We start from the raw sequence: 24441 nt of genomic DNA on the forward strand, positions 1-24441 counted from the left end.
TCTCTCTCTCTCTCTCTCTCTCTCTCTCTCTCTCTCTCTCTCTCTCTTTCTTTTCCAGCATAGGACTTTGCAGGACTGCATTTAGCCACACTACAAGTCCCAAGTTTCGGAGTGCAATTTTTGGAGCTTCTCCGCGTCGATATTTTACGTTCCCCCTCAACCTAGAAAACAAAAAAAACAACACAACTAGCGCGATAAAGGTTCGCTTTTACCTGTTGATGAAGTCCCACCGGGTGCGGGGCGCAGAGGAGCAGTCGCGTTTCTTCACAGAGGAGAGGAGTGAGAAAAAGGTGCAGGCAACACACCGCTCCAGCGGCCAGGAGGAGTGAGGGACTACGCTTTTTCACTTTGCCCCAGCATTCGCAGCCTGCGCTGGGTTGGTGGAAAATGGGCACTCCGACCACCTCGATCTGTGGACTTATCCTGTCTTTGATACTCGCATGCCAGCTGGTTACTGTAAGTGAGCACACACTTCCTCTTTGCTTTTCACTGTGTTAACCTCCGTGGATTTGATGTTTCATTCATACACAAAATTGATTTCCCTCAGAGGTCAAGTCGAAGTTACAAATCAGCGCTTTTATGTCCTAATAAAGAAAAAAAAAAGAAAGCATCAGGCATGTGTTGATGTTACTGTTTATGTTCAGTAAATAGTGTGGTCTGCAGAGCTGCTCGTATGCACGGGGGCTGTTATAACAGATTCCGGTCCACACCACACAGTCACATCAGCATGTACAGTAAAGACGCTTTTAAAAGTAACAGAACCTGCTGTTGTGTAAAGCCGGGCTAAGTTTGTCCATAGAAACAAAGCTATTCATAGACCCCCCCCCCCCCCAACTTTTAAACATTCTTAGTCAGGCTACACTTTGCACTGCTTTCACTGCATGTTTGTTGGTCCTTTGTGTCGCTCCATTTATTTTCTTTGACTTCCTTATCAAAATAATGTGGGGTTCATTGGCAAATACATGGACTTTAAGATGTGAAAGCGGAATAAATTGAATCCACTTCTCAGATGTCCTTCTCCTCCATCCAAAGATCTACTGCAGTTTGGAGAATGCACCATATTGGGAATTCCCCACCAAGTTACCTCTGGTTTTATTCATCCAGCTTCCACTATGAGGCAGTAGCCAATACTGCCAGACTGCAACTAATTGTTATTTTCATTATTGATTATCTTTTTAAAATATGCAGATGTCTTTTGGGCCCAATATTATTTCTTAAATTTGCTAAGTTTCTCAGACCAGTAGCCCAAAACCCAAATATATTTACACTTTTGAGAGCCTGGAAACAGAATGCTTTGCATTTTTGCTTGATAAACGACTTAAACGATGAATCCGTTATCAATACATCAATCTGAAATAAGATGTTTTGCTCTACTATATCTGTGGTGTGAATCATATAGAGGAGGACTATTGCTTTAGCTGCTGAGAATAGACCCCCCCCCCCACCCTCTAGAAATCCCATCTTGTCTCTCACATTTATGCCCTCCCATAAACAGAGCTGTCATGGTTGAGCTATCTGTGTTGATGTGACATGAAGGAAAGCCTATTTGAATGAGGGGACGTAGTTGCGTTGGCCAGCAGACTTTCACCTGCTGGATATAGAGTGTATGAGCAGTAATACTAAAGGCGTTTGGAAAGCTAAAGTGTCGATGACTTCAAGGTATATTTACCATCCGGCTGTGACATGCTATCGAGCGCCGAGCCTCTCCCGTGAATGGACATGATCTATCACTTTGTGAGCTGTCACAAAGTGACACAGAAGGTGCATTACCTGCATCGACAAAGGCAACACACGTTCTTTATCTTTTAATACCATCGATTCCACAGAAGCTACCCAGTCCCCCAGAGGGCCATCATCATCTGTTGTGTCCTGACACTGGAAGGTAATAGGAGATGGCCTTTTTATGCTTTTACCACAGCCTTGATTGACTGCTAGGCCAACAATACCATCCTAATTTAATTTTATCTGGAACCGCAAGCATCTGTTTCTTGCATTATGACTTTGAACTACAGCAGGCGGACTGCCTCTTGATTCAATTAGGCACACACTGGACTTACTACGGGCCCTCCTTTCTCCACACTGGAATGTCAGGGTAATGCGCATCAACTCAAACAATCAAAGTCAATGAAAACTCTGTATGGGTAGGAGCTCACAAATGAGGGCCCGTGTCCTGCTGTGTAACACCAGCAGTACTGGTGTCGAGTATTTTTACAGCTTAATATTCCAAAACTGTATAGACGGCTACTCCCAAATCTGTTTTCACTCATAAGAGTCTTACAAATGGCAGTGGATTGATAAGACCAGAGGTCTTTGCCTCTGGTCTTACTTTAGTGCAAAGACACTTTGTTTTCTGACGTATGACATCAGCCCGACTGTGAGCACCACTGCTGACAATTTTGGCTCGGAGATCTCTCCCAGTATAGACTGTCACAAGTGTCCCTTGACTTCATTTTGGGGTGGGACTGGGGTTGGGGGAGGGGCGGCCTGGATTCCTATGACTATAAAGTCTGCAGAGCGTGTGTCGTTGGTGTAAATTGTTATCTTTCTGTCCTGCGTGTAACTCAACCCCTTCATCCGCTGCTAAATGTGATGCAGAGACGTATTTAGTCTATGCTGGGTAACGTATCGACCAGGGCGAGCCGGTTTGGTCTTCCCGTGTGGCGCCTCGTTGTTTCAGACCCTGCTACCTGGTGTTTAATTCCCATACAGAGTTGATGAGGACTCTGTGGAGTCGCAAAGCGCAGCCGTGCAAACACCAACTCCACTCCATAGTTTAAACAGTAGGGGAAGGTCGGCCCCCTCCAGACCCATTCACATAATGGCTTGAAGACTGGGCTCAGTAAACATCGCATTGTTGAATTATAGCCCCGGGGGAGAGGCCATCTTGGCTGCAATGAAGTGGCTCGCCCCCTCCTCAAGCACATCGGCACACATGGAGTGCCGGCCGGCAGGCTGTCAATCGGTGGCTATGCAGTGAGGTGTGACTTGGGCCGGTATAGAGGTCAGAGAGGTGAGCACTCTGAACCTGACTCTGGTTCTCAGTTCAGTGGGGGGGGGGGGCCTCATGACACTTTCACGGCCACGTTTGACTTTCACTGCCCAGCTTCCTCAACTTTTCACTTTCAATCTGTGTATACAGTTGCACAAGTCATGTTGTTCACCATTTGACTTTTCAATTTTGCAATTTGCAAGCCTTTGTGTAATGTCAATACGATGGGTTTGCTACTCCAAGAAATGGGATATGGCCCATCAACAAGATCGTCTGACCATTTTCTTTGTTTTTCTGTGGGTATAATCTACTGTTACAATAGCTTCATTGGATACAGACGCTGGGAATCACCATTTTCTTTTGTACTTGTCAAATGACAACGGAAAACGGTTCAATGTCAGCATGACTCTTAATCTGTTTCTATGGAGCAGAGCTTTGCCAAATCCAATGCACTCCAAAATGTAATAGGCGACACACTTCCGCCCAAGTTTCATGACAATCGGGCGAGTAGTTTATCTGTAATCATGCTGACAAACAGACCAACAAATCGAACCGAAATCATAACCTCCTTTGCAGAGATAATCATGCTTTAGTGTTTCATGATTTTACTACCTTCCCGGCAGCCATTGGTTTCCATCCATTTACCCAAAGCATTACAATAAACCAGGTGATTGTTATATGTGAACATCTGCATGTTCTGCATTTATTTGTTGCAAAAGTTACATTTCTGATGATTCGGCTTTTTAAATTGCGTTCACATCTACACTTCAACACAAGGATAATGTTTTTATTTTGTTTTGTTGTAGTATGCTTTGGAAAATGGTATGCAGTCATGTGTGAAGTGTATATGATTTATAATAAATGAGCTAAATATGCCAAAAATATTGGTACACAGTGTGGCCTCAACCCCAAGCCTGAATTCAAGGTTCTTTTTTTCTTCTTTCTATTTGCAGCTAATGGCAGTTTGTATTATTATATTAATAGAATATAATGGTTAAGGAGCCCGGTCAAAACCCTTTGCCCTTCTGGGATCAAATACCTGACAACAGTGATCTCAGTACCTACATACCTGAGCCTAGGATATTAGTACAGCTACGCCTAATGTATACACAGAGAATAACAATTATATTACCATCACCATATTTCACTCTTACAATAATCAATGCAGGCATTGATTAGAACCATATTTTTCTTTAACCTCAGATCTGTGTGATTCGTGCTTTAATGCAAATTAGGAATTAAGAAGGCAGAGATGGATCAAAGTCTTAAAGGGGGATCAAATATTTTTACTCCACACTCGCCTTTGACACACACACACACACACACTAATGTCTCCTCACAATACGCAGCGCTCTGTGGCTGCAGCAGCGTTGCACTTTCATGCCCAGAGTCGCATCCGTGTCGGACAGAAGAGCCGACTCCAAACACAGCTGCACCTCAGCTGGTACAGCAGCAACGCTGTGCATGTGCTGACATGAGCGCACATACTCTCGAGTACCGCTTGTTGTAACTAGAGTCCCACTCTTTCCATTCACACTTCTTCACACGTGTACCTTTTCTCCCCGAAGCATACGCTTGTGGACGGCTTTTGTTTCAAACCACAGTTAATCGGTTTTATGTTTTATCCTCGGAGTCTGAAGCTTCTATCAGCTCAAGTTGCATTCTGTAATTGAATCATTAAAGCTTTAAACTTTCTGATTACAAGTTATTAGTGGTTATTAAATAACAACAACGAATTAAGTTAATTATCCGCCTTTCTCTCAAACCTGCAACAAATGGTGCAAAAACATAGTTCGAGTTTTGCCCACATCCTCTCTAATGCCACCCAAAAGGCTCATAAACTTTATCTTTGCCGTTTCAAGTTTTATTTATTTAAGTATATAAACAATATTTAAGAAGGCTCACTCCAAAACCTATGTATTCAAACCTTGCCCAATCGGGATAGGGATTTGCTAGATTTACCAGCCCGATGTGGCATTTTTCTTGCACCGAACAAGCCGACAGTTCTTATAGTTCAGTTTTTGGTCATACTTTACCACTTCCTGAAGTGCCCTTGAGCAAGGTACTAAATCACTCCCAATTTCTGGATTTCGCTCCTTAGTGAACCCTGTAATCTGCCCTCTTTGCGGAGCAGAAAGTACTTCTGTGATATCCAGGCAAGAATCCTGAAGATCGCATGTTCCCTGTCCACATGGTATGATGTGACTGATCACATTCAGAAGTTGAAAAAAATATATTGATCGCAGAGAAACGGTTAAACACTTATCTTTAAAAAAAAAAAATACAGTAAAATATGCAGTCAGTATATATCACTCTTCACCCCACGGGTGCAATAAACCCGTGGGGTTTACAGGATGTCTTGAGGACACAACAGTCTACACCACACGCAATAAAAACACAGCTAATGGTCAGAAACTTTGTGGTATAAAACATCACAATGGCTGTTTTTTTTCTCCCTTTACTTGTTCAGTCTGCTTGTATGAAGATTGTTGGGATTTTAATATTATTCTTTATTTGTTCAGTTTGGAAAAAGGTTGTAATTCACTATTGTTTGCTAAATTAGTGGTTTAATGCTGCCTTTAATGGTCAGTCTGCTCCTCAGGGAATAGTGAACTAGTGAATATTTAAATCTAACACGAGCTTGATAAGAAGAACAAAAGACTGTAATAGAGTGTTACACACTCTTGACTTTTTTCCCCATCTTAAACTGCCTTCTTAAATCTCTTCACATTGTCTCACCAGGCTTTTCCCCCCAGGCTGTACCCAGGCTAGCACTTATTAGAACCTCATTGAAATGCTAAGTTGACTGTATTACACTTTCCCTTTGAAGGTGCTCTGCAGTTGTCAGTGGCCTATTGGATCTGCCATTGTCTTTGCTGGCGGCATTGATGTGAAGTCACTTGGGCATTCTGCTTTTTCCTCAAGGGAGCTGCCGCATTGTCTTGTATGGTTCCTCCCAACGTATACAGCTACTCTGATGGGGGTCGGTGCCCTTTTCACCAAAGACGTTTTTGTGTTTTGTTGTTTTTTCCAGGGTACTTAAGTTTGCTAAAGGAATGCTGTCGTTCTTTTTCTTTTTTCTCCATTGTCTGTTTGAACCCGACATCCTGTGAAGTGTTTATAAAAAAATCCCACCCTGGTGTCTTATCAGAGCTGATGATGTCTCGCTCCCTGAGACCAGCAGCACCCCCGCCTCCACTTCCTATTACAGTACGACAAGTCTCCACCTGCGAAAGCAGACAGACTGCCATCTCTTCAGGACTTTATTGTAACCTTAAGAAGATGCAAATCCCCCCCCCCCCCCCGAGCTGTTGTTAAAGTGTTAACGCTCGCAAAGGGAATTTGCTTCAAGATCTATCGGCTCAGTGAAAAGTAAATACAGGGAAACCCGCTTTTCTTCTCTGCTCACTTTTGTTAGATTCAGGAGCTTGTTCGTAGGCAGCCATTACATGTCTGATGCTCTTCAGGCGCCTAATTAGCAAATTATTTAACAAATTAATGATATCTGGTTCTTTTATATGTATCCACCAGAGCGGATATAACGGGGAATAACAGTGTCATTATACAGGTTTTTTTCATCATACTCATACACTGCAATACTAGAACAGAACAATGCTGTTTCTTTACTTCCACTGCTTTAACATGGAACACCATCAGCTGGTGAGGATGCACCTTTGTTCCTGCGTCTTGCAGCTTCAGCTTCAGTCTTTTAGCACAGTCACATGTACGTAGCCACCGAGTGCATATTCAAGACCCCTTTTACACAATTCTCGTTTTGAAACGGGAAACATTAAAAAGCCACCGTGACAGACATAGCGAATAGCATAGCAACACGTAAATTGCTATCAATTGTCTTTAAAATGCCTTTTTGAAGCAACTGTTCAAATTTAAATTGATGGAAGAGTCCCGCCGTGATGCACTCGGCTCCCTCGCTGTCTGCAGAGGCCCTCAGCAGAGATAGGAGGAGAGCTGCACCACTCTGGTCTGGGTTATCATGTCAGTGGCCGCCCGCGAGACGTAACAGCTCTTTCTCTTTTTTTGTCGTCTTCACCCTCTGTCCTTTCCTCTTTCTGCTCACTCTTGCCAGTAGTATTTCTATCGTAGTTGCTGTAAAAAAAACAACGAATTTCTATCTGCCTCCACGCCTATTTCTCCAGCAACAGGACAGGCAGTTTGGACACGTGATTTGCTCCACGATGAGATATCTGTAGAGCTGGAAAGCAAATGGGTTTTGCGGTTAAGAGGTTGCCGGTAGTCCATTGTTTTGGTGCAGTGAGGGTCTAAAACATTTTGTCTCTTGCTGAGTCACCATCCTGTTGGGGAAATGAAACCTGGAATAATCTGCAGGACAGGAGGACCCCACTTCCCCTGAAGCAAAGTTTATTCAGGCTTTCCTGTGTGCATGTCAGATCTGCTGCTCTATATATGCTGAAAGAAACAACCCAGTGTATTTCTTTTTTTTTCCAAACCCCCATTTTTCCTCCTACTTAATTTGCTTTTCTCTGAAGTATGTTTTATATTTGAAAATCCCCATAATCTGTAGTCATTCTCAGTTTTTCTGAATATTTCAATAAGCAAGTTTTATTTAAACATCTCCCCTGCATCTTCAGTTTTTTTTTTTTTTAATGCAGTAAAAAGCATTTATCACAGGTTTTTATTTCTCGCCCAGCAAGATCTACTTCATTGGGAGGGCCTGTGGTGTGCGGTGCTAAAGCTGTACACAAGTTTTTATAATTTGGCAAGTAACAAGCTGGAACTAAGGATTAATGAATTCCTGTGGACCTAATTACACAAAAGCACAAACCCTTGTTGTTTGTATTTCCTCTCTCGGCTACGATGTGATATTAGAATTTCCTTCATAGCGTGTTTTAGTTGAGCAGAGCTTCTTGGTTGGAAATATTTTCCATTCAGGTTTGCTGCTTTTTGAAGATGCATGTTCCACGCCATGAGCCAAACTGTGTTGTAATGGAAAAAGCCTTTGATATACTGTATATACACACACACATACACACTATATTATTCATGAAAAGATAATTATTGCTCAACAAATGCACATATTTGGCTGTATCAGGAGTGACGTGATAATGCATCCTTATTGCTTATTTTAATAAATCCAAAATATATAATACTTTCTTTGATCGTTGGCTAAGCTCCTCCCCCTTAGTTGCCTCTGCTATGCCTGTCAAGCCTTCCATTCAGTAGTGTGCTGCATGGGGGATGACGTATTTCCAGCCCTGGAAGCTTTTCCATTGGATTTTGGATTATTGCAGAAAATAAACTCTGTGGCCAACAAACGTTTATGACACTTACACGTTTTATCCGGCAAGATAATGACACAACTTTTAGGATCTTTAAAGTGTGAACGCAACCAGCCGAATAAAACAAGATGACATTAGGCTAGAGCGAACTACACTGTTGCGTGAGCGCGAGTATAGACCACGAAGCTGTAAAGACTGAATGTGTCTTACAGTTGAAATGGTCTTCATCACACTCTTGTCTTGAAACAGAGAGGTGTAACAGCGATATAGACGGTCACTACCGTGTGAGACGTAGGAATGAAAGCCATTGAGAAGAGACAAATGCAGACCCTGTCGGTGGTTTCACTAGATTAAAATCACAGCTTCTTGCGTGCTGCTGGAAACCATCACCATCGAGCCTTCTGATCATTTTGAAATAGAACTCTCTTGAAGCTGTTCCAGATAAGCATCAGGGAGAAGCTGAGGGAAGGATTTCAGATCCTATCTTTATTCACGTCGAGCATTGCCAACTAAATACAAAGAAATACAGAAACTCCTTAACCACCACGCTGACTAAAGTAGCTTAGCTTCCACCATGTGCCCACAGGCTTGACAGTATGCAAGTCTACTCAGTACCTGGCAGGCCGAGGGAAGCTGAAGGTTGGCCTTGTAACACAGTTGGTAACGCAATGGGAATTTCTGTAGTTTTTAGATTAAAGTGAGCTGTATATAATTTTCTCTCCACCCAAACCATCTGTTGATCCAGTGGAATGAGGAGCCTTATGAAGACTCATCTTAAAGGCTTGTTTACATGCCTCTGAAAGCTTAATTTTGATTAGAGATGGCACAGATGGAGACATGAACAGAGGAGAAGATCTGTTGGATTAATCTCAAAAACCAACCCAGAGTTCATCACTGTGCATGTGTTGTTTATCTGACGCAGCAATATTTAACTTCTGTGGAAGCATTAGTCAGCCAGTGTTCTCAGTTACGCTGCACAGTTTACAGTAAGTAGGTGGTGACCACCATCAATGGCTTAACAACACCACATCACTCAAGAGAGCTCTGGGAAAAGCAGCTGTTTTAACTTTGCAGATCAATGCACAGTAGCGTGTTTCTTAAATTTTGATCTTTTCTTGATCTCTCTTTATAACCCTGTAAGATAGATATATTTGATTTGCTAATCTAAATTACAGGTCTCAGTTGCCCTTCATGTTTTTTTCCGTGATCATCGGAGACAGTGAACGCCTCGCTTTTCCGTTTCTTCATGCAGGCAGGACCTCCGGCCAAGTCAGACTATTATTGCTTTAAAAAGGGGTAATTAAATGGTTCTTCCCCTGAACTGAGAGCCTGTGTGATTTATGTGGACTATGAGCACATAGAGGAGGCTCTTTCAGCTGTGCCTGCACGAAGAGGCCCTGTCTTCCCTACCAGGCTCCACCTGCTGAGGCTTCATTATGACCCTGTCATGGGTACGAGGGGTGTAGATGGGGGGGAGCACACCGGGGCTGAAATTTGGCACACCGCCAGACTGCAATCAGATTCTCTGACCCAGACATCAGTTTGGCCTGCAGGCACATGGCTAACCTCTGTCTGTTGTTGCACCGGGGGCTTTCCTGGTGCAGGGATAATGCAAAACAAGATGTTGGGGAGATAGTAGAAGAATGAGCGCAAAGACGTTTTTTCATGTTTTTTAGAACGGGCCGACCAGACAGGCAGAGATTAAGGTTTGATCAGCCTTGGGTGCTTTGAGGGCAAGTCAGCATTACTGCTGCAGCCCAGAGGTGGAGCTTGTCCATCTCATGCCATAAACCCATAATGTAGGCCTCATCTACATACAAATCATTTTTAAAAAAAAGTATCCGTTGCACTTTCTTTTGAATGTCACCCCTGAATCGACAGCGCTTATGCTCGATGTAAAATGTGTGCGTGGAAGCACGATCCTTTGTGTTCTGTCTCTACACCGTAACAATAAGACATAGTCCATAGCAATAACATTTACTCAAAACATGGGTCTATGTTGTTTTTCAAACACACATTTATGATACTCTTAAGGCATCAACAGCATGTTCTGTCAGTCATGGCTCATCCTGCTCCCATGCAGCCCTCTGGGCAGGAATACCTGGGATTATGTTGAGGAAGGAGGAGTTTGTAGAGGAGGCTGACATGAATACCATCAGATTTACTTGAAAGTCAAATCAATTATAATACATTTTATTTCTAGAACTGTTATTCATGTAAAAAAAATGCTGTTGTATTTTTGCTTATTGTCTGAGAAGACAAAGATTTTACGGTGAAGAGCTGTCAGCGGGAATGAGTGATGTAACCTCACTGGTGAAAGCTGAGTCTTAAATTATCCCTTTTCTGCACTTTTTTCCCCCTTGAAGGGTCATGAACTGGCTTGTGCTGGCTTGTCCCATTAGCACCGTGATGAGTCATGCCTGTAGAGGAGGCTGCAGTTAGTTTCACTGCTGTCTCTCATGTACCTGACTGGTTCGCTCTGCTGATTAGCCACCGGAGCTCGCCGTATTTTCACACGAACACACGGGGCCCCTTGCCTATAATTGCCTCTTATTATAGTCGGAAATGGATCCTTCACATCTGCTTCCAATGAATGGCCAGGATAGAACTCCTGCTTTCTTGTATTATTGCATAAACCCCTGGCAAACAGATGTCTTTGTAGGTGCGAGGACACCTTCAAATTAAGGCCTGTTGTTGAATTATGTGGACAGGTGAAATTCGTCTGTCAACTGTTGAGAGGAAGATGGTCCCAGACGTTGTTTATGCTTGTCAGATGTCGGGCCCCTGGGTTGACTTTAATGTAGAGTGTTATTAAACTAAATTATCTAGCAAAGTTTAGTTTCCCCTGCAGCTTCTAGGTAAATGCAAAAACAAGAAAAATCATGGTCCTGATTGCAAAATGTAGCCTCTAATATCATTTGTTAGTGTTGTGTCTTAAATGTTGAAAAACACCAGCAGTAACACTTACATTCAGGGGATAAGGCCTCCTGGACCCACCTTGTTTTGGTTACCTGCTGACTTTAACGTCCTGCTCCTGGATAATTGTAAAGGGAGCTTTTTACAAAGCACAGGACCGGGATCGTTAAAGAGCCTTTGCTTACAAGGAGACTGTCTGCAATGAATGTCCTCAATAAAGGTTTGTTGTTCCAATTAGCTACCCAATGGTGGGATTATTATTCGTTAGTTTTGACACAAACATAAAATAAAATTAAGGTGAGTTTCCATTTCAATCACTCCGCGGAAAATTTGTTCTATCTTGTTTACCCAACAGCATCATTTCAGAAGTATATGGGCACACAGAGTCTCTGCTGGGAATGCAGACGTATGGTCTGTCACACCAGAACGAGTTTTTGTCTTGTTTACACTGTAGTGAAGTCTTTGCATTTACAGTAGGTATTGTTCTGCTCTGGACATGCAGGCGGGTTATTTTTGGGACTGTCTTGTAGAGGAAGGGTAAGTGGAGTAAAGGAAGTGTTTGATTTAGCTTAGGGATTTTATCTGGCTCTCAAAGCGTAAGCTCCGGCAGGCGTGGTCCTGTCTGGGGGAATTCCTTCCCCAGACCTCATCAAGACTGCCGTCGGGTGAACTGAAATGCCCTTTTATCACAAGTATTACCCAGATATGCACAGGACTAGATAAGCTTGAGCTCATTTTATGGATCTGTTTGTTTCAACGGGCATCATTTGCTTTTCCAGTGTGTGTGTGATAGACTGGTGAATGATCCCTGCAGGAAAATAGTCTAGACAGGAAGATTCCCAGACTAGGTGAATATACTGTAGGTGGTTTGGCTGATACATTCAGTGACTAAATACAAAATGTCATCTGTTTTATGCATGACTCACAGTGAGGGTGTAATCTGAAGTTAAACAGGATAAGTAGAGCAATGACATTGTACCATATTTACTCTTTCAGCAATGCGTTTTTATGGGAAAATATGGATAAAGGTGTCAAATTAAAAATAATAATAAAATAGAATGTTTAAGCATGTTGTACTTATGTAAGATACTGTGCTAAACGTCAGGCCTGCGGCACTATAATTGATGCAGAAGGAGTCTGAGACTTCTCAAGAGGCTCTTGTTGAGCCCCTTGTTGACCTTGGACAAAAGTAATGACAGGACTTCTGTTTATCTCCCGTCCAACAGCTTGTCCCCGGGCCCTTGTTCATAACCATATCTTCATCCTGCACTCTCAGTTTGCTTATCCAAAGTCTGCTCTGAGACTGACTTAGGTTTTTGGCTGTCTTATATTCCCATTGTTCAAGTGTTCAAGTGTTATAACAACAGCGGCCAAAACTTCTTTAAAAGTTTTAGTTTTGTTCTCATAAATTCTTCCTGTCGTCAAGGGGGGTGACTTCCTGCGTCTGTTTTGATATAGAAGTTGTAGAATACGGAGAAGATGAAAATGAAACATGAGCCGACACTAAAAGAAATGCGCTTTACACCTGGAGAAATCCAACCTTCACATCACTGGGATTCCCCAGAGCCGTCTCCTTGACCCAGCCTCCAGAACATAATCCGGTTCTTTGCAAGTGTCCTGCCCCTTGATCCTTTGTCAGGGGGGTGACAGAGGGGAGTCTGAACCAAGGGTTTAAAATTCTGAATGGAGAGGGTGAGAGCCAATCAGAAGGGAGGTATTTTAGTGGGCACCTGATCCCCCTCTCACATGCCGAAACCCAATAATTGGCTTCAGGAATGTTCACATTTATCTGCTGTAGGGTATCGTTAACAAAATAAAGCTCGCTGACTTTTTGGAGGGTGGTTAAGATTTGCCTTGATCCTCGGGTTTGAGGAAATAAATGATTTCCTTCACCAAACATAGGAGACAAGATGCAGGAAAGTCCCTTGTTAGAGCGAAGCTTAAGTTCACGGCGCTGCTAGCCAGAGTGGGGGCAGGTTTCCTTCTAAACATGTCTATTTTTGGTCATAAAAAATTGCACGCTGTCGAGACAAAATTGTTTTAATCACTCCTATTCTGGAAGACGACGAAGCAAAGTTGAAATGAAGTACAAACAGAATACTGTGCTCTGTGTGTAATGACGTCTAACTGAGGTGCACACTGTCGGGAGCTTACCGGTTTTGAGGAGGTCTCGGGTCGTGTGCTGTGCAGATGTGGGTGTGCCGGTATGCTGGGCAGCAGTTTGCCCAGCATACCGTTCTCTGAAACATGGCTTTCTTCAGTGTTTATTGGTTCTTGTCCAGGCCTAACCTCAAAAGGGGAGTTGGGGGGGGGGGGTTGCCGACCACAGCAGCAGACGGCCTACTGTACTGAACCTCTCTGACGATAGGTCTGGAAAAATGCATGTGTGGAGTTTTAAATTGGGGACAAAAACATCTTTGACTGCTACTGTAATAGAGGTTCCTGGGAATGTGCAGTGACTAGTAGCAAACCCTACACGTATTTTTAAACACTGTTTGCTGGCAGGTAATAAGTTACAGATGGTAATGCGATTTAAATAGTAAGGCATTGGTAAACAGTTCTGGAGACGTCTCCTCACCGGACCTCACCCCTGTCCTGTCCTGCACCCGCTCTGGCTGCAGGGCCTCTAAAGGAGGGTGTAATAACACCTGAGGTATTTTTATCTCCCCCTGGAATTCCACTTCTGTTCTCCTCAACGATCTCCTGGCTGAATGCGAGGGAACTCAGTCGGTGCAAGTTGCTTGCCTCACTCCATTTTCTTCATTCTTGTAGACCTTTTTACCACATTAAATCATAGTTTGACTCGGTGCACACTTCGGGTCAACACCGCTCTGTCTGCGCTCAGCGCCTCCTCTCCTCAACCCTCTGTGTGAGTTTAGATGTATCTCACAGTCACATATGCGGGCTCTCTCCCCGTAAAACGGCAGCGTTCTGAGGCTGACGTCTCCACGCATTATGTGATGCAGCCTCCAGAGGCCCCCCCATGGGTTGCATCGGAGAACGCTCCGACACAAGCAAGCGCTCGTCTCAAGGACATGAGTCTGGAAGGACTCGGCAAGACACTTCTCCTTTCTCGGTTGAGATGGACGGCAGAATGCTGCTGCAGCACGCGTCTTTCAGTTTAATTAAAGGCAATAACTTTAAAGGATTCTGTTATTCTATGATGTTGTTTGTGTTGTTTTTGAATAAAAAAAAAACATTTTCCAATAGTTTTGTTGTGTTGTATGCATCCCAAGGGCTTCAAAAAAAAATCCCCCCCCAAAAAATCTGTATTGTTGAATATTCGCATCGAGCCCTAATATTCATAAATGTCTCTTTTGTGGAATTGGTATTGTTTTGCTAGAACATGTTGGATGTAAAGTGACAACAGCTGAGGTCATTCGTCATAGTTATTTATATTAACCCATAACTGTGACTACCTTAGACGAGGGTTCTTTCCCATGTTCATTGTGAAGAAAGAATAAATACATTGTACCTGCAAGAGAAATAAGAGCCAGTGTACCAGGAACACATTGTCCAACTTTAACTGGATGTCCCTCCTATTACACTGTAGGTCTTTGCAGTTAATATGGTGCTCATACTTTCCCTTTCAAAGGATGTGAGATTGTTTTCTTTCAGTTAATATGGACATTTAACAGAAAGAATAATTTACTCAACTCTTTGATCTAACAGGTCAGGTTCACTACCTGTATTAGTGAGTGAAAGTAGGAGCTCCCTCCAAAGCCTTATTAGAATAAAACATTAAAACTACTGCTGCATTGAATGCAGTTTTTGCCTGAAGACAAAAATGAGTTTATTTTTCTTACTATCGTAACAGATGAATGGCTCTGTGTAGTATCACTATGTTTCATATTTACTTAGAATCGTTTAATGTGGGCACCCAGCCCATGATGGTCACATGTATATATATATTTTTTTAATCTTAATATTTGATGTTAAAGATTGGAGAATCCTTTTCATGCTCGTCTGTGTGGGCTGTGATGAAAGCTGACCTTTTCTTCTTGCTCATGGATATTTTGTGCTGTTCTGCAAGTGAGGTCATTTCTCTGTTCTCTTGTCTCCTCCAACTTTCGGCTTTCCCATGGCGCATGGTGGCAAAAACAGCTGTCAGGTAATTTCCAATGGGAGGATGGGGGGGGGCTCTTGGAAGACGAGGATAACCTCTGAATACCTTCTCTGCTTCCTCCCTTTGATGGTTTTGTCAACATCAGACTGTCTTGTTTGCTCTGCCAAGCAGAACATCTGGAGAGGAACACAGCCATCGTTTCTGCTCCAGCCCTATTATGTTTATATTAATGGCATAAACAGCTGAGAAAGAATATTTTTTGTTCTCACACTCCATCACTTCTGTAGACTTTTTGTTAGCTCTGCCAAAATTTAGAAAAAAAAAAAGAGTATTATTGAAAATAATAAAGTGTTGTGGGGAAAGAAAAGAAAAAAGACTTTTGATGTGCAGATGGCGCCCAACAAAGAGTTTTGTTCCGTTAACAGCAGGTTTTGGGGTGATGTTATAAGCTCAAAGTGCGTCTTGGGTTACCAAACAAAGACTGTTGGTTTGAGATGCTCAACATGTTGGAGCTGCTTTGCGTTCTTACAGCTTCACCATGGTACCCCCGCCAAATCCCAGTTAATTATGAGATCGCCATCCCGAATAGCATGGCCTTGGGAACCGGTGGGAAGTGGCTCTACCAACATGAAATGATTCCCTCCGGACAGGAACACCTGGAGGGTTTGCTCGGATTCTGTTCTCACAAAGTCAGCTCATCACGAGCAATCTATTATTGTAAAAATGTGAATTATTCATCTCTGCACCCCAGTGGAAAGCTTCGCGTTTGTCTGGTGCTCCGAGGATCCAATTTGTTCCAGAACTGGTTGCATAAGCTGCATACTTAAAGAGATTTTGTCTGCTTATCCTACTTTTCCCACACAGTGTAACCATGAACTAATAGAGTATGATACACAGACGGGACAGGGGGGGGGGGGTTGACAGACAGAGTAGCTCTGGCTTGTGATTATTTGGGACGTTGTGAATGTGGCCAAGTCAACAGGTGGTGTCAGATTAGTCGGTCCTGAGGCGAGAATGAGCAAGAGGGGCGGCTCAATCTAACGCCGCCGCTGCCGGTAATGTAGGGAAACCAGAGCTTAATCAAAGAGCCATCGCACAGTGGCTGCTTCTGTCATTGGGTTTAAAAAATAAAAAGAAGATTGATACGTTGCATTTCAGACATGCTGCTTGAGCAGCCTGGCTCTCAGTCTGTTGCTCCACCGCTTCGTTCCAGACAAACATATCTCAATAACTGTTAGATGCATTACTATGCAATCTGTAAACAGATACCCAGAGTGTCCAGACGATGAATCCTAATGACTTTGGTGATTCTCGCACTTTTCATCTAGCGCCACCAGCGGGTCAAAATCTTCATTTATACAGCGAAATATCTCAACAGCTACTAGACGGATTATCCACATTCCGCTCAAATCACCCAGTGATTCACAGAGTCACCAGTCTGATTGAGTCTTGTTACGATGTGGCGAAAATGTACTTTTAGATCATATTCATTTCACATATACTGTAGTTGGTGCAGAACAGTTCTGGACAAACTTGTGTGATATGTTTTAACATGAAGTAATGTCCATACAAATATGTTTTTGCGCATATATAGTATATTTGGAAACATCTTCGTACCATTGAGCATGAAGGGTTCTTCTTTATTGTTGGGAGCTCTGTACTGTATTAAGTGTTGGGCGTCAGTTTGTAGCTTCATCTCACCGGCTCCCATTGAAAATGACTAGTAGCATGTTGCTGTGTCGCTCACAGTGTGAATACAGCATACGCCACGCTCTCTGTACTCCAACCGACCACAACACTACAAACTCTGGCACTCCTCTCTCCGACTCTCACTCACATTTCTACTGTTAAAGGTAGAGAAAAACTGTTATCTCTTCGTACGGTCCATGTTGTCTGACATTTATAATAACAGTCTGAGCCTGTCAGTGGCAAAAACGAGCACTTTTAGTGGATGTGCATTGACGGTGAGGAGTTACCCTGAGCGGTTACTTTGTAGCCGGTTTAGCGGCCGCCGTCTGCTGCTCTCTCCCTCAATACTGAAATTATTGTCACCATTAGTCACCTTGACTCCAAAACACAGGAAAAGGTTCACAAATACAGAAGTTCCCCTTTATCGTCAGGGCTCCTCACAGATCCCTGATCCCTGTGAGTTTTCCTAGTGGGAAGAAAAGCAGGCATCTTAAGTGACACAGGAGCTCTTTCAAAGGCTCTCTCTCTGTTATAAATAAACAGGCCTGGGCCGGAGCTGCTCTTCCCCTCCGAGCTGCCACCAGTCTCAGCTCCTCGCCTGTCAGCTGTCGTCTGGGGGAACTGTAGCTGGCCCCTCGGTCCCCCTCCTCCCGGAGACACTACCGGAAACACACCCGCTATTTATAGCCCCGCGAATTACTCTCATGCTGTTTATGTTTGATGTGACATACAGGTGAGACGGGATTTGATCGTATTTTTCCAGTTTCCTTTCTTCAGTCTTTCTATTTTTTTTTTTATTTGATCCTTTCTGCATGCAAGTTGATCATTTTAGCTCTGCCTCGGTTTACCAATTAAGAGTATAAACATTCATTGGGATATTTTTCTCACAGTAAGAGTACCAGTAGTTTTAAGAGCTAAACCTCAAATCCAATAAATTGGTCTTTCCCACAAACCACAGAGCCCCATTAAAGCAGAATAGCTTCATTCCTGGCCGAAGCAGTCGGCTGATAACTGTATGCCCGTTAAGAAAGTGTGTTTCCTGTGTGTGTGTGTGTGTGTGTGTGTGTGTGTGTGCTGTTCTTAATACCTGCATGTGTAAATAAGGGGGTGGCTTCAGGGCTTTTGTTCATTGATGGTGGGGGCCTTCAGGTTCCACCGCTGGGCTCTCTGTAGCCCCGATTGTAGGTGGTCTGTTGACGCAGGGTCCTGCTGGGGTGATAATTGAAAAGAGGGTGCTCCTGAGGGTGTCAACTGGACCTTCACACCTAGAGGGACGTTTGGGTGGAATGTGGTCACGCTCTATTATCCCACCCACAGTAAAAAAGTGATACAGTATAGCTTTTAAAAACACTTTCAGCTACCTGTAAAGAAGCCACAAGGATATTAGTTTGGTGTAAAAAAGCACCGGCGGGGGAATAAGCGTACTTTTGGCAGTTTTACAGTGTCTTTCGTTCAAACTTCTATAATAACCAAACTTTTATTAAAAGACGCTACTGCTGTTCAAACAAGTCCCAAGTCTTGTGAATGTGGTGTCACTGAGGCTGGAAAAAGCCCGTCAGAGATAGCGTTTCAGTTAGTGTCGGGCTGAAGGGTGTCTGGTTTCACAGCCCGGTTACGATCCCTGCTCTCCGTCTGGTCGCTGTGTCGCCAGGCTCTGACCTTTAACCTAAAATACATTATGGTGACTCATCCCCATTTTGCAAACTGTGATATTTGTGGCTGACTCACACAAGGGCAGAGATGACACGCATAAAGTAAAGTAGAGATTAAATGACTCTAAGCCTTTGTTTTAAATTATGCGGAATATCTGGCAAAAGTTCATTTGCTGCATCGGGAAAATCAGTTAATCAGTGTCAGTCACAGAAATGTGTTAAATTGACTTGCAAATGCTTTTCTGTGACAAAAATGTGCTTGTATGGAAAATACAACAAGCATGCAAAAGTAAAAGCACAGGCTTGTTATTATTAGGCGTGGTATTAACTCACATTACAGCTGTGCACATGTGTACATCGTAGGGATTTATCAGTTTATCCTCCTGTTCCTTTTATCCCAGCAGCAGCGCTTTTCTCTTTAATTCAATTGTTGCTCTGGAGACGTCCATCCACAAGTCTGCACAGGCTGGATGCTTATTTTGACATGCCTCCCTAAATAGTTGGTTTAAAAGGGCGAGGAGTGTGTGAGGCTGTGGAGCAGACGCTGACAGGCGGGAGGCAGCGCTTGCTCTACCACAGAGGATTGTTGTCCCTCGGGGGGGGGGGGGGGGCAGACACAACAGACTATCTTCTAGCTTTTTGTTGGATCTCTTTGGTCACATCCAGGTGTAATGGGTATACTTTTGGTGATAGAAGTTTTTAAATATGCACCACAGAATAAAAGATTCTGCCCTTCTGTGCGCTTGCAGTTATTCTGTATGTTGAATATATTTAATGCCATCGTCCTCAGTGCATCACCTCACTATACCAGAATATATCAAATAAAAGAAAAAAAGGCATGATGCGTGTCCAGAAAGTGCAGGTCCTCCTGCCTATTCCCAGTGGGAGGCCGAGTTTATTGTGAAATGCGCAGCATGGGGGAGAGAGAATGTGTGGGAGACAGAATGAATGACCTGGGGGAAGGCTAGGCAGGCACTCCAAGCATGTGTTTAAAAATGCAGACTTAGCCTTCACTTTTGGCCCCCCGTCACTCCTCTCTACAAACCCCCCCCCCCCCCCCCTTTTTTTTTTTTTTTTTCTGAGAAAGTCCGAGTGTTTGTTGCACCCACAGTATTAGTCATGGAACACTTTGAGAAGACAATCCCTGCACCTTGTGAAAGAGCGTTTCCACTTCCTCCCTCTTCCAATCACTCTGGATTAAAAACCCCTGTAGAAATGTCAAAGAGCGGCAGAGAGAGCGGAAGGGCCTCACTCATCGGGGCCCTTTTATGCAGCAAGGGGCCCAGGCAGAGGTTTTAGTGTCAGAGGTGGGAGTTCGTTAATTCACCGGCACTCCGACGAAGGGTTAAAAACGCTGGACCTCTGTCTCTCTCGCACAAACATACACAAACTTAGACAAAGCAGCCCTGTTGTGGGAAACCTTGAGACATCCGTGTCTCCTGTTCCTGCCCGTGTGTGGGAAAAAAACGCAACATTTCTCCAGGGCTTGTCCTTTTGCCTCCTTATCTTTCACCACCCTTTTCAAAAACACGAGGCCAAGGACATCACAAACAGCATGCGCAGAATTTATTTAGTTCACTACCAAGGTGCTGTAATGGATCTGATTTTGTGCAACCCTGCTAATGCTCCTGCTGCCAGACCACTGATAGCAAGCGGGTCAAGTAAAAGGGAGTGCTGCTGGGGGGGTTCTGCAGCTCAGTCCTCATTGGTGCCTGGCAGTGCTTGGCGAGCTCCTTCTTTTCAGTCGACTCTACCTAAAGAGAAGAAGAGAGTATGTGTCAAGCTTTCATCCACTTAATGCTCTCTGACGTTTACATTCCATTCCTGTTTAGTCCGCGGCCGCAACTTCAAGTCTAAGCAGACATTAGTTAGTCTTTGAGAGGGAGAGGGTAAAAGAGAGCGGAAAGTGGCTCGGGAGGGGACGGAGGGTCGGAGAGGTTGGGGAATTCATCTTGTGAAGGTTTTTCTGTGAGTTGCCAGCTGCACTGCTCGCTTGAAAGGTCACAACTTGGCGTTTGAATCGATTGATAAGAGTGAGCAATACAGCGCGCTGCCTCTTTCAGCTTTCACCTCTCGTCTACGTCTGCCTATCTCACGCTCTGCTGGGAGCAGAAGCAGATACATGGCGTGAGCTCAGAAGAGGCTTTAAGTGCTAAACCGCTGCTGCTTCTATCAGACAAAAACAAGCATTACATGTTGTCATGAGGGGGAGCGTCACTTCTCTGTGTGGGACTCTTGTCCGGTATCAGCAGCTTCGTGTTTTTCTGTAACACATCGGTTCTGCCTGTTAAGATGTTTTCTCACCAGATTGTCCTGCAGCTGCACCAGTGGGTTTGTTAGCCGAGTGGGCGAATCAAGTCCCATGAAGAATTCTTCTCACACTGCCTCCGAACAGGCTTTGGCTGTCACAGAGATGTAACCGGGGTGGGAATGCAGGAGTGTGGGTTTATAATGGTGTGTGCATGAGAGCGTGGGTGTGTGTTTGTGTGTACTGCCATATGCCAGTGTGTGTGTGTTTTTTGGACACTTTTATTTATGTATTTGTACATTTTGAGGGGCCATTCCAGTGGTTTGGATGTTTTTCTGTATATTCTTTGTCTCATAATGCTGCTTCTGGACACTTTTATGCCCCGGCAGCATCTGTAGCTGGAGGCCTTGCTTTCAGTCCGCCTGTCTGTACGCACGTTATTCATTCTTGTGAACGCGATACCTTCAGGTACGCCTGGAGCCAATTTCCTCAACTTTGACACAAATGTCTAATTGGAGTCGAGGATGCGCTGATTAGAATGTTTTGGTCAACGGTCACTGTGACCTCACAAAACATGTTTTTGACCACAAGTCAAGAATTCATATGCTAACCATGCCAATTCCCCACAAATATCTAACAGGATAAAATGATGAACTGATGACATTTTGGACAGACAGGGATGTAAACTACTCTATACTATAGCATGGTGTTTAAACGCACTTTAATTTCACTTGCCTTACTCACAACAGGTATATCCATCACAGTAAACATGAAGTTTACTGTTGTGTGTTGTCAAAGTTGCTGTATCATTTATGTGGGAATGTAGATGCAATAAACACCCCTTTGGAAAGGCCCATTTGGAAAAGTCGTATTTGTTGGAGCATTACAGGAAGATTCATTATGTTGACATTCTCTAATATCTGAGAAGAGTTGGCAGTGGAATAGCAAGAAGCCTACGCATGCTCTTTACTTGTTATGAGTTTGATTTGCCTAATATAGCGTATCCCTCAGGGCCATAAGCTTTGTGTTTTATCCAGTAATGCTCAAATGACCTCCTATAATTTTGTGCATGTTGTCACAACAGTAACTCAACACACAGTGGGCTGCAAGTAAGCAGCAGTCAGGGAGTGTTAAAGTTAAGCAGCTGTGGTTAATATGGAAAAGTAAATGGAAGTGAATTAGCTACCACACCATTATCTCAGTATTGATGTTATGATGGTAAAAATCTCACGATAAAACATTTCACTTAGTTTTATCCCACCAGGTCAGATAAGAGAACACATGGACAGTGGACACCGCTATTCTTTTGGAATCATTTATGAGACATTGTTCTTGTGGTCACATGGAAGCTGTGGAGAATTGTGGATCTTTGGATTGGCTGTTGATGGCCAGTGACTGTGAAATGAAATAAACAGGCTTGCAGTACAAATGTGCATGTTGAGGAGCCAGCATTTGTTTGGAAGGAGAGATGACAGAAGGTCTCCAGCTGCAAGATTCCACAACAGCTGATGGAAGAAAGGATCTTGGCTTTAATTTGACATTTACCATTTTTTTCCAGAATGTTCTGCTTCTGTCCCATTTATTATCAATTGTTCACGGGTCGAAATGCGGTCGTTTATCCGCTAACAGCTGGATAAACGTATTGCCCGTCCTCAGGCTTCTGTATAGCCTCACCCGTCAGTCATTATTCATGGCTTCTGTTGTTCCCTTTTTTCTAGAGCTACAACTACTTCGTCCCGCAAGGCAAACATTGTGCATTGTGGCAGAATATTCCATAAGTAAACAGTGGAATTCCTTTGGGCTGGAATGTGTGCGTTCGTCTGCGTGTCACGTGTGTGTAGGATATGTGTGTGTGTGTGTGCCGAGCAGCTACCAGGTTGCCATATGTCCCTCTGGAAATGCAACGAGCTACTAGAGCAGGCGGGTTCTCTCCACTCCAGCCCGTGTCGTCTGGCTGGAGTGGAGTTAAAAGAACTACAGAGTCGGTCAAGACCTTTATCTGGAGGGAGATATAACTTTCACACAACAGACGTGTCTTAACGCCTCGACTGAGAGTAAAGGTCGCAGCAGCTTTTAGTCCCGAAGATGAGGCCAGATTGGCATTCTCAAACAAGTGTGGCTTAACATGTTGGCTTTAAGATCAGGTGCAAATGTGGACTCGCTCAGCAAAGGGCTTCTCCCTAAGTTTGAGGTGGTTTTTGTCTCGATGGCATCCAACGTGTCCAGATGATAACCCCTCCCCAAGGGAGTGGGAAGCAGGAGATGATCCCACTGATGGTTGGCTGGTTGGCACCACTGAAAAGAATTTGGTTAGTCAGCGGTTTCCTTTTGAAAATGGCCCGGGATTGTTGTTGTAACGGTGTTCAGTCAGGGGAGAAAGGATTTGTGGGGATATATCTAGTTATTTATTAGCTGGAGCCATTTAAATAGGAAAACCACCATGACGGAGTTAGGTGGAAATACGAACTGGCGGACCACGCCAACTGGAAAATGCCACGGGGGGGGGCATCCTGCCAGGCTCGTATCCAAACTTATAGCCGGAGTCTGGGCAGACTGGATGCTGAGATGGTGAGAGATAATAAACCCGCACAGTGCTGTGAAGATGATCAGATATGAGAGTGGCTGCTCAAGCTTTGCGTCTCCTCCTCGAGACTGTGTGTGTGTCTATCAGGTGTACTGCGAGAGGATATATTCATGTGTCTTGACAAGGATTGTCTTTTGTGATAGAAATATATACTGAAATAATCCTTTGTTACCATAACTAAACAACACTTTTCTCCTTGTTGGCGTAATCTAGCACTGCACCTCTAGAAATGTTAGTGTCTGTCCGTCAACACTTTGGTCCAGAGTAAAGTATCGCAACAACTAGTGCATGGGTTGAAAAAGGTATTTTATACAGATGCTCATTGTCCCCAGAGGAGGAATCTTAAGGACTCATAAAGAAGGAATTCCCGGGCCTTTCCTTGAGTGACGCCGTGAGGTTGACATTTGTGGTTTTTGGAACCTCTGTTGGATGGTTTGCCATGAGTTGTGATACAGATATTAAAGGTTCAGTAGGTTTATCAAAAAAAAAAACAAGATATTGTCATATTTGCCAAAAACTGTCACTATATCCTCACAGTGCATGAGACAGATACTCTGTGAAAAAAATCATTTTCTTCTGCCCCACCACGCATGAAGGAAAACAACCAATCAGAGCCGAGGAGTCTCCAACGCAGCGTCAATCACTGCAAGTGAACTCTGAGCAAACTGTCCCACTATGCGGCGCTGACCAAATGTGAATCAAGATTGTGTTACTGCTAAACTAAGATGGTGAACATGCTACACATTATACACATCAGCGCGTTCCAAATAGTCACTATGAGCATGTTAGCATTCTGATGTTGGCATTTAGCTCAAAGCAGGTGACCTCATGTTTCTGTGATAGACTCCTTCCTAATTCCAGAGCAAGGAGCTGGTCGTGTGTTTTTTTTTTTTTTTTTTTCAACAGATTTATGTCATCCAGTCATTCTGATGTCAACCTCAGCTGCTTTCCTTGGCTTTCACGGTTGCATGTTCATGTGGGATTGTTTCCTTTGTGTGTGTGTGTGTGTGTGTGTGTGTGTGTGTGTGTGTGTGTGTGT

At 43.7% G+C, this 24441-nt stretch overlaps 1 protein-coding gene across 11 annotated transcripts in view; it reads left to right on the forward strand.

Annotated features, from left to right (window-relative positions):
* The first annotated feature begins 38 nt into the window (after window positions 1–38).
* The window catches only part of hspg2 (heparan sulfate proteoglycan 2), an 84821-nt gene continuing 60418 nt past the window's right edge, over window positions 39–24441 (forward strand). For all 11 annotated transcript variants that reach the window (XM_031845846.1, XM_031845849.1, XM_031845851.1 and 8 more), the window contains exon 1: window positions 39–456. In XM_031845846.1, coding sequence (XP_031701706.1) covers window positions 388–456 — 69 coding nt within the window. In that variant the 5' untranslated portion in view covers window positions 39–387. The remainder of the gene's footprint in view (window positions 457–24441) is intronic.

Source organism: Anarrhichthys ocellatus, unplaced genomic scaffold (assembly GCF_004355925.1).
Source record: "Anarrhichthys ocellatus isolate YVR2014 unplaced genomic scaffold, GSC_Weel_1.0 scaffold5, whole genome shotgun sequence".
Taxonomy (NCBI): Eukaryota; Metazoa; Chordata; class Actinopteri; order Perciformes; family Anarhichadidae; genus Anarrhichthys; species Anarrhichthys ocellatus.